This window comes from Salmo salar, chromosome ssa11 (genome assembly GCF_905237065.1).
Source record: "Salmo salar chromosome ssa11, Ssal_v3.1, whole genome shotgun sequence".
NCBI classification, from domain to species: Eukaryota; Metazoa; Chordata; class Actinopteri; order Salmoniformes; family Salmonidae; genus Salmo; species Salmo salar.
This window is the reverse complement of record NC_059452.1, coordinates 31,923,552-31,941,990: the sequence shown is the minus strand read 5'-3', so window position 1 is coordinate 31,941,990 and position 18,439 is coordinate 31,923,552. Positions and strand designations below refer to the sequence as shown.

General features: G+C 43.1%; 1 protein-coding gene across 3 annotated transcripts in view; it reads left to right on the top strand.

Moving 5' to 3' along the window:
• Positions 1-10,776, top strand: part of LOC106587734 (transient receptor potential cation channel subfamily M member 7) — a 94,501-nt gene extending 83,725 nt beyond the window's left edge. For all 3 annotated transcript variants that reach the window (XM_045689351.1, XM_045689350.1, XM_045689349.1), the window contains exons 35-41: positions 1,307-1,455; positions 1,633-1,767; positions 3,927-4,009; positions 4,187-4,392; positions 9,049-9,100; positions 9,265-9,371; positions 9,608-10,776. In XM_045689351.1, coding sequence (XP_045545307.1) covers positions 1,307-1,455; positions 1,633-1,767; positions 3,927-4,009; positions 4,187-4,392; positions 9,049-9,100; positions 9,265-9,371; positions 9,608-9,711 — 836 coding nt within the window. In that variant the 3' untranslated portion in view covers positions 9,712-10,776. The remainder of the gene's footprint in view (positions 1-1,306; positions 1,456-1,632; positions 1,768-3,926; positions 4,010-4,186; positions 4,393-9,048; positions 9,101-9,264; positions 9,372-9,607) is intronic.
• The last annotated feature ends 7,663 nt before the right edge of the window (positions 10,777-18,439 follow it).

Genomic DNA, 18,439 nt, shown 5'->3' with positions numbered 1-18,439 from the left:
TATTACATGTCCCCTTCACCCCAGTGCCCCCTAGAGGTAAGATACAGTATTACACGTCCCCTTCACCCCAGTGCCCCCTCGAGGTAAGATGCAGTATTACACACCCCCTTCACCCCAGTGCCCCCTAGAGGTAAGATACAGTATTACATATCCCCTTCAGCCCAGTGCCCCCTAGAGGTAAGATTCAGTATTACATATCCCCTTCACCCCAGTGCCCCCTAGAGGTAAGATACAGTATTACATGTCCCCTTCACCCCAGTGCCCCCTAGAGGTAAGATACAGTATTACATATCCCCTTCACCCCAGTGCCCCCTAGAGGTAAGATTCAGTATTACATATCCCCTTCACCCCAGTGCCCCCTCGAGGTAAGATGCAGTATTACACGTCCCCTTCACCCCAGTGCCCCCTCGAGGTAAGATGCAGTATTACATGTCCCCTTCACCCCAGTGCCCCCTAGAGGTAAGATACAGTATTACATGTCCCCTTCACACAAGTGCCCCCTAGAGGTAAGATGCAGTATTACATGTCCCCTTCACCCCAGTGCCCCCTAGAGGTAAGATACAGTATTACATGTCCCCTTCACCCCAGTGCCCCCTAGAGGTAAGATGCAGTATTACACACCCCCTTCACCCCAGTGCCCCCTAGAGGTAAGATACAGTATTACATGTCCCCTTCACCCCAGTGCCCCCTAGAGGTAAGATACAGTATTACATATCCCCTTCACCCCAGTGCCCCCTAGAGGTAAGATACAGTATTACACACCCCCTTCACCCCAGTGCCTCCTGGGTCCATTTCATCAGGCACCACACAGAGTCAGGGTTTCAATTTCTTTCACGGACTGTGTCCTACTGTCTAACTCAGCTGTAGTCTATCTAGTTGAAAGGACTGTGGTGTTGGGGTCAATTCCGTTTCAATTCGGGAAGTAAACGGAAATGTATGAACAATGAGAGAGAACTGTCTCACCCCAACCCTGGAGAACTGGACAGGTGACAGACGAGGTGACCCCACCCAGTCTGTTAGAATGAGGACATAAAGTGGGACATATCATGGCCAGTTAAGGGAGATAAGGAAGCCAGTTTAACCTATAAATAATAGTAATAATTTGGTGGATGCTTATTTGTCCTATTTTATTATACAGGTGTGAATTGGAAATGTGTTTTTGCATATCCCAACTCCCCCTGACACACCCAAACCAGTTGAACCTATAAACCATCTATCCTGTGTGGCTGCAATTCTATATTTAATACACACCCACACTCTCTCTCTCTCTCTCTCTCTCTCTGTCTGTGTGTGCTGCTCCCTGTAGGTGAGCCAGTAACAGTGTATCGTCTGGAGGAGAGTTCTCCCAACACCATCAACAACAGCATGTCCTCCTGGGCTCACAAAGGTCTCTGTGCCAAGATAGAGTTCCTCAGTAAGGAGGAGATGGGAGGGGGGCTGCGACGTGCACTCAAGGTACAGCTGGTGTGTGTGGTCACTACTGTCTAGTGTCTTCACTACATGTAACAGATATGGAAATGAACATTAACCAGTATTGCTATTGGTTTGTTGCTTTTGGTTGTTGGTTTGTTGCATTGTTGTACAATAATGTATTTCTCGGCAGGACAATAAACTGTAACTATTGTACTCTAGGTGCTGTGTACGTGGTCGGAGTATGACATTCTGAAGCCAGGTCACCTGTATATCGTTAAGTCCTTCCTACCAGAGGTGGTCCAGACCTGGCAGAGCATCTACAAGGAGGACACTGTACTGCTGCTCTGTCTCAGGGTAGAGGAGAACACACTCACACACACTGCTTCACCCAATGAGATGGATATATATACACACACACACACACACACACACACACACACACACACACACACACACACACACACACACACACACACACACACACACACACACACACACTGAGGGTACAAAACATTAAGAACACCTTCCTAATATTGATTTCCCCCCCCCCCACTTAAATCTTTTGTCTCGCCCACTCAGACATACACAATCCATGTCTCAAGGCTTAAAAATCCTTCTTTAACCTGTCTCATCCCCTTCATCTCCACTGATTGAAGTGGATTTAAAAGTTGACATCAATAAGAGATCATAGCTTTCACCTGGATTCAGCTGGTCAGTCTGTCATATAAATAGCCATGTTTTGTACACTCAGTGTGTTTGTTCCCTGATTCATTCCCAATACTTAAAGCCCTGAAAGGAGGCGTATGAATATGGCGACCTGGTGGCTTCAATGGCTCTTTTTGGCCAAGACATAGTGTCAGCTATCCAGGGTCTACAATGCATTCGGAAAGTATTCAGACCCCTTGACTTAATTTTTGCGAATGTACCTTATTTACACAAGTATTCAGACCCTTTGTTATGAGGCTCGAAATTGAGCTCAGGTACATCCTGTTTCTACAATTTGATTGGAGTTCACCTGTGGTAAATTCAATTGATTGGAGATGATTTGGAAAGGGACACACCTGTCTATATAAGGTTCCACAGTTGACAGTGAGTGTCAGAGCAAAAACCAAGCCATGAGGTCAAAGGAATTGTCAGTAGAGCTCCGAGACAGGATTGTGCCGAGGCAGAGATCTGGGGAAGGGTACCAAAACATTTCTGCAGCATTGAATGTCCCCAAGAACACAGTGGCCAAACTGAGCAATCAGGGGAGAAGGGCCTTGGTCAGGGAGGTGACCAAGAACCTGATGGTCACTCTGACAGAGCTCTTGAGTTCCTCTGTGGAGATGGGAGAACCTTCCAGAAGGACAACCATCTCTGCAGCACTCCACCAATCAGGACTTTATGGTAGAGTGGCCAGACGGAAGCCACTCCTCAGTAAGAGGCACATGACAGCCCGTTTGGAGTTGCCAAAAGACACCTAAATGACTCTCAGACCATGAGAAACAAAATGTTCTGGTCTGATGAAACCAAGATTGAACTCTTTGGCCTGAATGCCAAGCGTCACGTCTGGAGGAAACCTGGCACCATCCCTACGGTGAAGCATGGTGGTGGCAGCATCATGCTGTGGGGATGTTTTTCAGCGGCAGGGACTGGGAGACTAGTCAGGATGGAGGGAAAGATGAGCGGAGCAAAGTGCAAAGAGATCCTTGATGAAAACCTGCCCCAGAGCACTCAGGAACAAAGTCTGTGGCGAAGGTTCACCTTCCAACAGGATAATGGCCCTAAGCACACAGCCAAGACAACGCAGGAGTGGCTTCGGGACAAGTCTCTGAATGTCCTTGAGTGGCCCAGCCAGGGCCCAGACTTGAACCCGATCGAACATCTCTGGAGAGACCTGAAAATAGCTGTGCAGCGACGCTCCCCATCCAACCTGACAGAGCTTGAAAGGATCTGCAGAGAAGAATGGGAGAAACTCCCCAAATACAGGCGTGCCAAGCTTGTAGCATCATACCCAAGAAGACTCGAGGCTGTAGTCGCTGCCAAAGGTGCTTCAACAAAGTACTGAGTAAAGTGTCTGAATACTTATGTAAATGTTATATTTCAGTTTAGAATTTTAATACATTTGCAAACACTTCTAAAAACCTTTATTTGCTTTGTCATAATGGGACAGATGAGGGGATAGATTTGATGAGGGGGAAAAACAATTAAATCCATTTTAGAATAAGGCTGTAACGTAACAAAGTGGAAAAAGTCAAGGGGTCTGAATAATTTCCGAATGCACTGTATATACTGTATGTCATTGGCTTCACCTCAGTGTACACACACACACTCTTCATAATGACACACCATAGCAGGATAACTATGGTTAGTTTTCCTTTTTAATATATGATCATTTCCACCACCCTCTTCCTCCATTCTATTCATCCTTCCTTCCTTCTCTATCCTTCCTTCCTCTGGTCTATTCAATGTGGAAATATGGAAATACCTCATACACGGGTATCATCTCTCTCACATTTGTTCTCTCTTGACAGGAAATTCAACAGCAGAGAGCTGCTCAGAAATTGACATTTGCCTTCAACCAAATGAGGCCCAAGACAATCCCTTACTCTCCCAGGTAAACTAACACACCAGAGCTATATGGCGCACTTCTCATTTAGCTGCTTGTTTTCAGGTGTTTTCAGCTGCTAACCATTAAAAATGTATGTCTTTTGACATTTTAAACATGAATTTCAGAAGACACAGTGCCCACCTCTTTCTCTCTGTCTCTCTCTCTGTCTCTGTGTGTGTGTAGGTTTCTGGAGGTGTTTCTGTTGTACTGTCACTCAGCAGGCCAGTGGTTTGCTATAGAGGAGTGTATTACTGGAGAGTTCAGGAAGTTTAACAATAACAACGGGGACGAGATTGTCCCAACCAACCTTCTGGAGGAGACCATGCTGGCTTTCAGCCACTGGACATACGAGTACACCCGGGGAGAGCTGTTAGTGCTGGACCTACAAGGTAATACTGACCTTCAACCCCTAACCTTTAACCCCTGACCCTTTAGTAGGGTTGCAAAGGGTCTGGAAATTTACAGTAAATGTCCAGAATTCTTTGGGAAATTTTCCATGTGAAGTTAAGTCTGGGAATTTTGCTTAAATTCATCAACAAAAAGTTAGCTTATAACAATGAACCTTTTTTGTGGGATACACATAAGGCAATTCTAGGTCTTATGCATATTTTGGTTAAACTATCCCCAATTCAATGGAACTGCAACCCTCTGCATGCACAGTACATTCTTCCATCACATGTACAACTGATTCTCAAGATCTTACACACTAATGAGATGCTGTTGAGGCCACACCATTACACTGTCTGAGCCAAGGACTACATGCTTACTGGTAAGTTTTGATTACAATACTGGGTGGGGTGAATATATTTTATGACATAATTTATTTTTTTGTTAACTAGTAAATAGTAGTCTACAGCAAAGTGTTTAAATAATTTCTAACTTGTTAACCATTTCTGCTAGTTAGTTTTGCTACCATGTGGGTTTTAGCTTGCTTGCGCCTGCTAACTGAGGAGTGTTAATTCACCCGTTTCCATACATGTTTCATTTTAAAACATTTATCTTACAAAGGAGTTGTTTAATCTAACTGCTTAACTATTTATCTGTACATGGAATTGTATTTTTTTGATTTTTTTCCCCCCTAATCTTTACAGGAAAATGCCACAGGCACTATCTGATGTGTGGAGACATTACACTGCAGCTAATGTAGAAGGAAAAGCTGTGTACATTTGCAAATACTGTGCCAAATCGTATGTGAAGAATGCAACAAAGCCACAGAATCATCCGGCCAAGTGCATAAAGTTCCCTCAGCGCTCACAACAAGCAACCTCTGACAAAAGTCCCTCTACTTCTATTAGAGGTGGAAACGATGAATCAGACACCTTATCGATAGCAACAGCTCATGGTCCTCCTGGAATCAGAAGTTTTTTGACTCAATGGAGGAACGTAGTCAGAGAAATGCTGATGAATGTCTTGCTCGAGCTGTGTATGCAACTGGTTCACCTCTGATGCTCACAGGCAATGTGTATTGGAAGATATTTCTGAATGTTCTTGGCCCAGCATACACCCCTCCAACCAGACATGCTTTATCTACTAATTTGCTGGATGCAGAGTCCAACAGAGTTCAAGTGAAGGTCAAGCAAATCATAGAGAAAGCAGACTGTATTGCAATCATCTCTGATGGGTGGTTGAATGTTCGTGGGCAAGGAATAATTAACTACATCCTCTCCACCCCTCAACCAGTATTCTACAAGAACACAGACACAAGGGACAACAGACACACTGGTCTTTACATTGCAGATGAGCTGAAGGCAGTCATCAATGACCTTGGACCACAGAAGGTATTTGCACTGGTGACAGACAATGCTGCGAACATGAAGGCTGCTTGGTCTAAAGTGGAGGAGTCCTGCCCTCACATCACACCCATTGGCTGTGCTGCTCATGCATTGAATCTGCTCCTCAAGGACATCATGGCACTGAAAACAATGGATACACTCAGCAAGAAAGCCAAGGAAATGGTTAGGTATGTGAAGGCTCATCAAGTTATAGCAGCAATCTACCACACCAAGCAAAGTGCGAAGAATAAGAGCACCACATTGAAGCTGCCCAGCAACACCCATTGGGGTGGTGTTGTCATCATGTTTGACAGTCTCCTGGAGGGGAAGGAGTCTCTCCAAGAAATGGCCATATCACAGTCTACCGATATGGACAGCCCCATCAAGAGAATCCTCCTGGATGATGTATTTTGGATGGTAAATGGTAAGCAGCCTGAAACTCCTGAAACCTATAGCAGTAGCCATTGCACGGATTGAGGGAGACAATGCCATCCTGTCTGATGTTCAGACTCTGCTTGCAGATGTAAGAGAAGAAATCCATACTGCCTTGCCCACTACACTGTTGCTCCAAGCAGAGGAAACTGCAGTTCTGAAATACATCAAAAGTGTGAAGACTTCTGCCTGAAGCCCATCCACGCCGCAGCGTACATGTTGGACCCCAAGTATGCTGGCAAGAGCATCCTGTCTGGTGCAGAGATCAACAAGGCCTATGGTGTCATTACTACCGTGTCTCGCCACCGTGGCCTGGATGAGGGCAAGGTTCTTGGCAGTCTGGTGAAGTACACTTCCAAGCAAGGGCTTTGGGATGGAGATGCAATATGGCAGTCGTGCCAAAATATCTCATCAGCCACCTGGTGGAAGGGACTTTGTGGAGCTGAGGCTCTTTCCCCTGTTGCCTCCATCATCCTCCAAATCTCACCAACATCAGCCGCCTCAGAGCGCAACTGGTCCTTGTTTGGGAACACACACCAAAGCACGCAACAGGCCACTGCAAGGGTTGAAAAATTAGTGGTCGTCCGGGCAAATTTTTGGCTTTTTGAGCCTGACAAAGAGCCATCCTCAACAAGGTTGGAAAGTGACAGTGAAGATGAGGCCTCAGTCTGATGTTCAAGAGGTGGACATTGAGGAGGTCCAGGTTGAAGACATGGAAGCCTGAGAGGAAGACAGTCTAGAAACTAAAGCTTTGGTTATCATTTTACAGATGTATGTTGAAAATGTTTTTGGGAGATGCGATAGATCATTGGGGATCATTCAATATTCCTTTCTTTTGTTGTTCAATGAAATCATCCCATGTGAAGAGTCAGCTCATTTAATTAAAGTTCAATTCGTAACTAAATTGTTTTTTTTATTTCTATTGGAAGGATTTAATCATTTGCAATTATGTCTACAGTTGTGGCCAAAAGTTTTGAGAATGACAAATATTAATTTTCAAAGTCTGCTGCCTCAGTTTGTATGATGGCAATTTGCATATACTCCAGAATGTTATGAAGAGTGATCAGATGAATTGCAATTAATTGCAAAGTCCCTCTTTGCCATGCAAATGAACTGAATCCCCCCAAAAAACATTTCCACTGCATTTCAGCCCTGCCACAAAAGGACCAGCTGACATATCAGTGATTCTCTCGTTAACACAGGTGTGAGTGTTGACAAGGCTGGAGATCACTCTGTCATGCTGATTGAGTTCGAATAACAGACTGGAAGCTTCAAAAGGAGGGTGGTGCTTGGAATCATTGTTCTTCCTCTGTCAATCATGGTTACCTGCAAGGAAACACGTGCCGTCATCATTGCTTTGCACAAAAAGGGCTTCACAGGCAAGGATATTGCTGCCAGTAAGATTGCACCTAAATCAACCATTTATCGGATCATCAAGAACTTCAAGGAGAGTGGTTCAATTGTTGTGAAGAAGGCTTCAGGGCGCCCAAGAAAGTCCGGCAAGTGCCAGGACCGTCTCCTAAAGTTGATTCAGCTGCGTGATCTGGGAACCACCAGTACAGAGCTTGCTCAGGAATGGCAGCAGGCAGGTGTGAGTGCATCTGCACACACAGTGAGACGAAGACTTTTGGAGGATGGCCTGGTGTCAAGAAGGACAGCAAAGAAGCCACTTCTCTCCAGGAAAAACATCAGGGACAGACTGATATTCTGCAAAAGGTACAGGGATTGGACTGCTGAGGACTGGGGAAAAGTCATTTTCTCTGATGAATCCCCTTTCAGATTGTTTGGGGCACCCGGAGGAGACAAGGTGAGCGCTACCATCAGTCCTGTGTCATGCCAACAGTAAAGCATCCTGAGACCATTCATGTGGGGTTGCTTCTCAGCCAAGGGAGTGGGCTCACTCACAATTTTGCCTAAGAACACAGCCATGAATAAAGAATGGTACCAACACATCCTCCGAGAGCAACTTCTCCCAACCATCCAGGAACAGTTTGGTGACGAACAATGCCTTTTCCAGCATGATGGAGCACCTTGCCATAAGGCAAAAGTGATAACTAAGTGGCTCGGGGAACAAAACATCGATATTTTGGGTCCATGGCCAGGACACTCCCCAGACCTTAATCCCATTGAGAACTTGTGGTCAATCCTCAAGAGGCGGGTGGACAAATAAAACCCCACAAATTCTGACAAACTCCAAGCATTGATTATGCAAGAATGGGCTGCCATCAGTCAGGATGTGGCCCAGAAGTTAATTAACAGCATGCCAGGGCAGATTGCAGAGGTCATGAAAAAGAAGGGTCAACACTGCAAATATTGACTCTTTGCATCAACTTCATGTAATTGTCAATAAAAGCCTTTGACACTTATGAAATGCTTATAATTATACTTCAGTATTCCATAGTAACATCTGACAAAAATATCTTAAGACACTGAAGCAGCAAACTTTGAAAATGTATATTTCTGTCATTCTCAACACATTTGGCCACAACTGTACTTAGAAACATTTTACATTATGTCTCCATATGATATGGTAAATGTATCCAATGCAAAAACATCTACATTTAAATGGTATTAATATTAATTTGCACATATTCACATTAATTCCCACGGAAAGTTTCCACCTCTGAATATTCCTCAAAATGTTGGACATATGAGTACACCCAGGGAGAGCTGTTGGTGCTGGACTTACAAGGTAATACTGACCTCCAACCCCTAACTTGTAACCCCTGACCCTTCAGTGACTGGACATATGAGTACACCCAGGGAGAGTTGTGCTGGGCTGGTCAAAATCCTGTAAATACAAGTCCCTCCCATTAGTAACTGCTATCTTTGTGTTTTTAGGAGTGGGGGAGATTCTGACTGATCCGTCTGTCATAAAGAGTGGAGAGAAGGGGTGTGTAAACCTGTTTTCTGTTCTCACATTCAAAAAATCATGTTTTGCTTTGTTGTAAAAATATTTTATAACACTCCCGTTTTAATCCGTAGATCATACAACACAATATTTGGACATTTTAGAATGCTCACTTAATTAATAATGTTCTCTTGACTAATCTGTAGATCATATGACATGATATTTGGTCCTGCCAACCTGGGAGACGACGCCATCAGAAACTTCCGGGCCAAACACCACTGCAACTCTTGCTGCAGGAAACTCAAACTTCCCGGTAGGGAATTCTCTCTGTTTGTTTACCGTTTGCATCCGAGTGTGTCCATTACTATGGAGACGAGGTGAGCTTATCTTTTGCTATAGGGACAGAGGACTGTGGGCGAGAGGGGACAATGAATATTCAAATATAAGGCTCTAGGACAATGGAGTAGTGACATTGTTATTTCAGCTTGATGTAGTAGATGGATGCCTGGTGGTCTGCCTCATCTATCTCCTCTTCCTGTGTGTGTTCAGATCTGAAGCGGAACGAGTACACGCCGGACAAACTGATGCTGCCTCAGGACGAATCACACGACCCTGGAAGCGGGACACGCCACTCAATGAGGCTCATGCTCTGATCCTATAGGACACAGCCAGAGAGAAGAGGCCGGTGCTGTTATTCTATTGGCCAATGCCAGAGAGGAGGAAGGAAGAACTAGTGCGCACACCTCATGGCCAGAAGGGATCCAGATTTTGTCAAATTAGCGTCAGATTTGACTTTTCGTAGCAGGTTGGAAGGATTTAACGCAGCAGGTTAGGAGAATTATGTTAATGTTAGGAAAAGATTTAGGGTTAGCAAAAAAAATATCTACTTTTTACATTTATTTGACAAAAGCTGGATAAGGTGGGTCTAGCCATGACCCACCTCATCCAATCAACTGGAAGAGCCACGCCTGTGTTTCCATGGAGAACAATGCATGCATGCAGAACTGTGTTACTTTTGTATCTGTCCAACCAATGCCAATCAGCAACCAAGATGATTTTTAAAAAAATGTGTAAATGGGGAACAAAACTTTTTAAAGACGTTTTTTTTACTACAAGTTTATATGTTATGAGTGTGTGTATGTGTGTGTGTATATATATCAACAGATACAATATCACTGCATAAAGAGACAGTACTTATTCTGAACTATGAAAAGTTGCCTTGTATAAACTAAAGTGCATTGTCTGTCTGTACTGCAGGACTGTAAGGGTCAACCTGCTGAGATACAATTTGCAACACTTTATACAGAATGTCACCAGATACTTTTTTTATAAATGTAAAATACATGTATTATTATGGCATTAGTGGTTCATATTTAATGAGAAGACACATGAATTTGAAAATCTTGTAAAATATGGGCAGATTGCAATGCAACTTTTACAGTACATATGTAATAATTGTATTGTGTTGAACTCTTCTGAAATGTGTCCACTGAATATTGCTAATAGTTTTTAAATGTTACAATGCTGGTACTATTATTGTTTTTCCTTTGTCATCACGTATTGTATGAGCAAATACCAATCTAGTGTATCTTATAGATACTTATATCTGGTACTGAGCAGAAGCAGATGCTGTTTTATTCAGGGGAGTGTAAGGGTCTATTACTCTACATGTTCTACTGTATAACATTTTAAACTAATAAAATGACAGTTATGTCCCATTCCTTGTACAGTATTATGCTGATACTGTCTGGTGGGGATGAGGCCCCCACATTCTTCAGTAAGACTGCAGCTGCTGGCAGACACACCCACAGAGAGAAACTCTCTCTGTCTCACACACACCTGTTGATCAGCCAGCTGATAAAGAACCCAGTAGCCAACAGTTATTAACCAGTTAGTCGTCTGTAACCCGACACCTTTACCCTACAGTTAGAGGGTCTGGATGGGAACTCTGCATATTTCATCCTTTTCACAAACCTCATCTCCACCTACATCTTTAGCAGTTTAGGAACATGGATCAACAGTGATGAAATCCTTCTTGGTGTTGTCACATACAAAGTCCAGTGGAAAGCAACATTGTGTAAAATAATATTACTGTACATACTATGTCCATTTTACATCCACATTGATGTTTTGGTGGTGTTGAAGGTGGAGCTGCGTCAGAGCTGTCAAATCCACCAGTGGCTCCTGGCATTATACCTGTTAAGTTAAGTTCCAACACTGGAATGTGAGATGTAATCTACATCTCGATTAGGATGATAAAATACTTATTTTGTTGAATGATTTTTACATTTGAACGTAGTTATTTCTATATAGCCTACACTTTCTCATTCTGAACTTCTAAAGCGAATGGGGGCAGGAGTGGCTTCATGAAGATGCCAGAGCAGCTGCTCACCGATTTGACAGCTCCAACACAGTTCCACCACCAAGTCATCCACTATGTAGGTGTCTACTATCGCTGGTTAAAGCTCTGATTTAATCTAGGCCTTAGTAGTAGTAATAAGTTAGCAGTAGTAGTTATTAGTGATAGTAGGCTTCCATATGTTTGTTGTTTTTATGGCTTATGAATTTGTAGTTTGCAAATTTCTGTGAAAATAGACAAAATGCTTTTTGATCTTCGGCCAATAGAAAGAGCTGAGTACAGTATATTGAATGTCTGTTGGTCGAATAGCAGAATATTTTTTTAACCACTTCCTGTCTAGGCTTGATAAACCAGTCTACTTGTTACCTGGAAGGGCGTGGTTATATGGTGAATCTGTAGTTTACTCACCTTGAGTAGTCTGCAGTTTACTCACCTTGTTCCTAACAGTGCTCACCTGCTCTCACTTTTGTCTCTTTCCCATTGCTCTCACACAAACACGTCCCAGAGAGGAGAAACTACCAAGAGAGAAGAATCATGTCTGTGGAAGTCCACACAGAATATTGGTAAGTTGTTTTACTACATCTGTTAATGTCTACTCTAAAATGTTATTAGGAGATCTGTTGTTATACCAAAGAAAACAACAGTGAGACAGTGTACAAACTGTCTGAATGTGTTGCTGTGGAACCAGTAGACTTCCTAATGCCTCAGGTTATTGATTTAAAGAGAGAGTTTGCAGACAAAAACAAAACTTGACATGATTTTCCAATTAGAGAAACTCATTATTTACATCATCAGTCTAACTTTTACCAACGTTTTAACTACCTTCTCCATTTCTATTGTCCAGTGTAAAGTTATAGATATGACATGCCATGTGCAGTCTGTGTGTGTGACGGTGTGTGTGTTTGTGTTGTGGTCTGCAGTAGTGGATGAGGGTACGAGTCTCGCTATCGGGACCTAGCATCTGCCATCAAGCGGAACGTTCCTGATGCGACGGTGTGTGTGTGTGTGTGACGGTGTGTGTGTGTGTAATGGTGTGTTTGTGTTGTGGTCTGCAGTAGTGGATGAGGGTACGAGTCTCGCTATCAGGACCTAGCATCTGCCATCAAGCGGAACGTTCCTGATGCGACGGTGTGTGTGTGTGTGTGTAACGGTGTGTTTGTGTTGTGGTCTGCAGTAGTGGATGAGGGTACGAGTCTCGCTATCAGGACCTAGCATCTGCCATCAAGCGGAACGTTCCTGATGCGACGGTGTGTGTGTGACGGTGTGTGTAACAGTGTGTTTGTGTTGTGGTCTGCAGTAGTGGATGAGGGTACGAGTCTATCAGGACCTATCAGTTTCGAGGTAACAGTGAATGGTAAACTGGCCTACTCTAAACTGGAGGCAGGAGGATTCCCAGACACCAAGGAGGTGGGTGTTATTCCTGTTCTAACCACCAGGTGGCACCATACTCATAATGTATCTTCATGTATTGTCTGAGGTAAAGCCACAGTATCTGAACCTGAACAGTAGTTCAGAAGTGTTTAAATCAGGGAGCATGGATAAGGCATGGGATCCAATCCCAGCCAAGTCATACTATTTCCTTAATCATTTCATTGTACTGTATAGTATACACCCCGTGTATCCTGTGCATATGATATGACAAATATACATTTATTTCATTTATCTCCTACATGCTCTCTCTGTAACATGTGCTCTACTGTCTGACCAGATGGTGGCGATGGTGAAGGAGGTGAGCCGCGGAGGAAAGGTCGAGAAAGTGAAGAAGGATAATAAGTGTGTTCTCCAATAGATGAGTGGATATTGAGAGAGAGGGAGAGTGTTTAAGATCCTGGGTCCTGATCTGATTCTATTAATGATTGTTTACAATGAAACTAGGGATGTGAACATGATGAAGTTTACAGTCATTTCAACTCTGTGATCTGAGGGAAATACTCTCATCCTGTGTCTCTGATTTATACTGTCATGTCTTATGTTTTCCTTGTCTGTTTTTCTTTTGTTATACAGACACAGATATTATAGACTGACTAGCATTTAGTTTTACATTCTATAAATTATATTGTACTCAATGTTGACCTCTGCAGTTGTATAGGCTGTATGTGTATTTTTAAATGATCAAATAAATTCAATGAAACAATTAGTATTGAGTTTGTGTGTTGGGAGGGTGCTGTTGGACATTTACTGGTGTTGTGTTATTATTGGATGTTGTGCCAGGCAATCTTTCCCATCTTCACTTTGCCTCTTTCACTTTCTTTCTTACCGGGTGTGATGATGCAATAGATGCACTGCCTTGGCCTTTATAGCGGTCAAGGGATTTTATTTGATCTTATCTGATTTTGTGTGTAGGCCGAGACTGGATTCTATCCCCCAAAATGTTATTCCTCTGTGTGTTATATTATTTGTAGATGTACAAAGTCTTTCATTTTAGTTTTTATATGGCTGTATAAAGATGACAGTTTATTATCAAACTTGTGATAGAGGTCACACTTCAGCCAAGAGGGGGATTTAATCTGTGATGTGGGAGAGGGAATTACCACTCTGCCATCTGGAGTTTTACTATATTTTACCACCACTGTATTCCATGGAACTTAGAGCTGATTTATTATTCATTCTATCCACTCTATTAGCCTCTGTCAAATGCACTTTAAACTGTAATACATCTGTTCTGTGATATCCTCCAGCATATTGGAGAATATTCTAGAATCTGACCCTTTCTATCTCTCTGGCCCCCATCTAACCATGCCCTTTCAGATAACAGGTGAACAGATGGATAGAGGGACAGTCATTCAGCTTATCTGTAACAGTGCCCATCTGCTCTCACGTCTCTTTCGCATTGCTCACACACACACACACATACACACACTCACTCTTGTCGTGTCGTTGGCATCATTAAAACTGAAGACATATTTATCAAATAACTCTTATTATTACGCGATTAACCTGATTAATCATGTAACTGTAATTAACTAGGAAGTCGGGGCACCAAGGAAAATATTCAGATTACAAAGTTATAATTTTCAGATATTTTAATATCTGATCAATTAGTCTTCGAATTAATGAATTATTATTTACCTCACGCTAGTCTCATTCCAAACGTCGTAAATTGTTGGTTATCTGCACGAACCCACTATGAGTCATCCATGCATCAATTGTCTTAAAATCATTTATTTACTAAGTAATTCACAGAAATGCATGACAAACAGTATATATGTTTACAAGGAAATTATAGGAGAATGTGCCCTAGTGGGCTAAACCGGCATGGCAGCTTGTTAGACAAAAGGGGGGTGGGGTCAGCTGAGAAGGCACTACAGAGTTGATAATTATATTAATTGAAATGCTAATCCTTTGCACATGAACGCTCACTCATTCGGGAACAATTTGCAATCAATATATATATTTACGCTCAGTGTGTCGTCGGGATCTCTGTTGAAAAGTCCGCCCTCTCTCGCGCTCTGTCGTGGTTAGAATGGGTTGTTCAGAGTGACATTTATTAATGTCGTTATAGGAGAGATGTTTCGGCGGTTGTCGGTCTTCATGTTCAATGATACCGAATTCCTAGCTGCAGACTAGTAATTAATATCAAAGACTTGTTCTTATTCTGTCGGTATCGATAGTCTAAGAGTTTAACCACGTGGTATGGTTAAAAGTTCATCAAGAGAAATGCATGGTCTCCAACCTTTAGCCATCTCGTAATTGAGGTAAGCTCGGTTTGGTGATAGAAAACCTCGGTGGGGGTTTTATTCGGAAGAGCAGAAAAGGGCCTGTCCCATGACGCCAGACCATAACTGTGCTCATGGGCGGTCCTCTGATTTAGTTAAGACTCCAAAGGGAATTGAAGTTTCCTTCATTAAACAGTCCAAAATCACATTACACGATTTCACAAACAGTTCCATCCTTATTCATTCATTTTATACAACCATTTAGTCTCATACCTGAGACTCTTCTATAAACATGATTATGGTAATGTGGCCGTATTGTCTCTCATGAGTTTCACAAAATTGGACCGAACGGACCAGTTCGTTGCTGGATTCTTCACCAATCTTTTATACCTTCTCCAGAACATAAATGTCATTCGCTTCTCCAGTTCTGTGAGGTGGAAGAACTCCTTTGTTCTCTCTATACTGGGGCCATGAGGAGAGGGTCTCCTTGTAGGAATTTACGACCGCTCTTACAGAGCCTGGTGTCAGAACTATAGAGGTCGAGGGATGGTGCTCGCAGTGTCCAAAGAGGGCAACGTCATGACACTCTAGAGAGAAGAATCATGTCTGTGGAAGTCCACACAGAATATTGGTAAGTTGTTTTACTACATCTGTTAATGTCTACTCTAAAATGTTATTAGGAGATCTGTTGTTATACCAAAGAAAACAACAGTGAGACAGTGTACAAACTGTCTGAATGTGTTGCTGTGGAACCAGTAGACTTCCTATTGCCTCAGGTTATTGATTTAAAGAGAGAGTTTGCAGACAAAAACAAAAGTTTACATGATTTTCCAATTAGAGAAACTCATTATTTACATCATCAGTCTAACTTTTACCAACGTTTTAACTACCCTCTCCATTTCTATTGTCCAGTGTAAAGTTATAGATATGACATGCCATGTGCAGTCTGTGTGTGTGACGATGTGTGTGTGTGTGTGTGTGATGATGTGTGTGTGACGATGTGTTTGTGTTGTGGTCTGCAGTAGTGGATGAGGGTACGAGTCTCGCTATCAGGACCTAGCATCTTCCATCAAGCGGAACGTTCCTGATGCGACGGTGACGGGAACCACGGGGCGGCGCTGTAAGTTACACACACAGCTTAAAGTTACCCTCTCAGATAGTGACGTCACAGCTGTGCTTTATACACACAGAACGACGCTACAGATCCCATCGGACTTCAACTGACTACACTCTGATGGTCCATCCATTAGATTTGATCAATACCTCAGTAGATTATTATGTTCTATATTCTGGGGACCCCCTGAGTTAACTTTTTTTGTTGCCCCAGCACTACACAGCTGATTCAAATAATCAAAGCTTGTTGATGAGTTGGTTATATGAATCAGCTGTGTAGTGCTAATGCAAACATCAAAACGTGCACCCAGGGGGGGCCCCAGGACCGGGTTTGGGAAACCCTGCTCCAGTAGATGTGTGGAGAGCAAGAGGTAGAAAGGAGGATAAAAGGAGAGAGGGGGAGAGGAGGAGGACAGTGTTTTATAAGATCCTGGGTCCTGACCTGATTCTATTATGATTGTTCACATTGAAACTAGGGATGTGAACATGGAGACTCGAGTTTGTTTTATTTAACTAGGCACGTCAGTTAAGAACCAATTCTTATTGACAATGACGGCCTACCCCAGCCAAACCTGGACGATGCTGGACTAATTGTGCGCCGCCCTATGGGACTCCCATTCACGGCCGGTTGTGATACAGCCTGGAATCTAACCAGGGTCTGTAGTGACGCCTCTAGCACTGAGATGCAGTGCCTTAGACCGCTGTGCCACCCGGGAGCCCCCAGAGTCATTTCAACGGTCTGGGATTTAAGGAAAATACTCTCATCCGTTGTTATGTTGTTATTCCTATGTTTTTCTTTCATGATACAGACAGGGATATTAGACTAGCATTTAGATTTATATTCTATAAGTTATATTCTACTCAATACAGATCTCTGCAGTTGTACATGTATTTTTAAATGATCATATAAATGAAATCAATCAGTTGGTATAGAGTGTGTGTTGGGAACGTTAGGGGAGCAGGGCACACACACACACTGCACTTTACCAGGTAACATCCACACACTCCAGCAGCATCACAGACTGGCCTACCAGGTGACAGTAGTGCCTGCACCATGGACAGATAAAATCTTACAGCGCCTGAGATCAGAGCACCAATCTACCGCAGGCTTCCTGTCCAGATCCTCATCTACCAATCTCTCTCAATCTTTTGCTCTTTTTCTCCTTTATCTCTCTATCCCACCAGGTTCTGAATTATCAGAGAAGGAAATATCTGCTCTATACACAAATAAACATCCTACTGCTATTACACAGTGACACACTGGCAGTGCCAGCAGTGGTGTAAAGTACTTAAGTAGTACTTTAAATTATTTTTACTTCAATTGTTTATTTGGGGTATCTGTACTTGTGACATTACATGACATGCCTAGTGACATTACATGACATGCCTAGTGACATTCACTGTCCCCTGTCCACAGTCTAGTGACATTACATGACATGCCTAGTGACATTCACTGTCCCCCCCTGTCCACAGTCTAGTGACATTACATGACATGCCTAGTGACATTCACTGTCCCCTGTCCACAGTCTAGTGACATTACATGACATGCCTAGTGACATTCACTGTCCCCTGTCCACAGTCTAGTGACATTACATGACATGCCTAGTGACATTCACTGTCCCCTGTCCACAGTCTAGTGACATTACATGACATGCCTAGTGACATTCACTGTCCCCTGTCCACAGTCTAGTGACATTACATGACATGCCTAGTGACATTCACTGTCCCCTGTCCACAGTCTAGTGACATTACATGACATGCCTAGTGACATTCACTGTCCCCTGTCCACAGTCTAGTGACATTACATGACATGCCTAGTGACATTCACTGTCCCCTGTCCACAGTCTAGTGACATTACATGACATGCCTAGTGACATTCACTGTCCCCTGTCCACAGTCTAGTGACATTACATGACATGCCTAGTGACATTCACTGTCCCCTGTCCACAGTTTAGTGACATTACATGACATGCCTAGTGACATTCACTGTCCCCTGTCCACAGTCTAGTGACATTACATGACATGCCTAGTGACATTCACTGTCCCCTGTCCACAGTCTAGTGGCTAGTGACATTACATGACATGCCTAGTGACATTCACTGTCCCCTGTCCACAGTCTAGTGGCTAGTGACATTACATGACATGCCTAGTGACATTCACTGTCCAGTCTATAGATAACATCATTCACTGTCCCCTGTCCAGTCTAGAGCTAACATCATTCACTGTCCCCTGTCCAGTCTAGAGCTAACATCA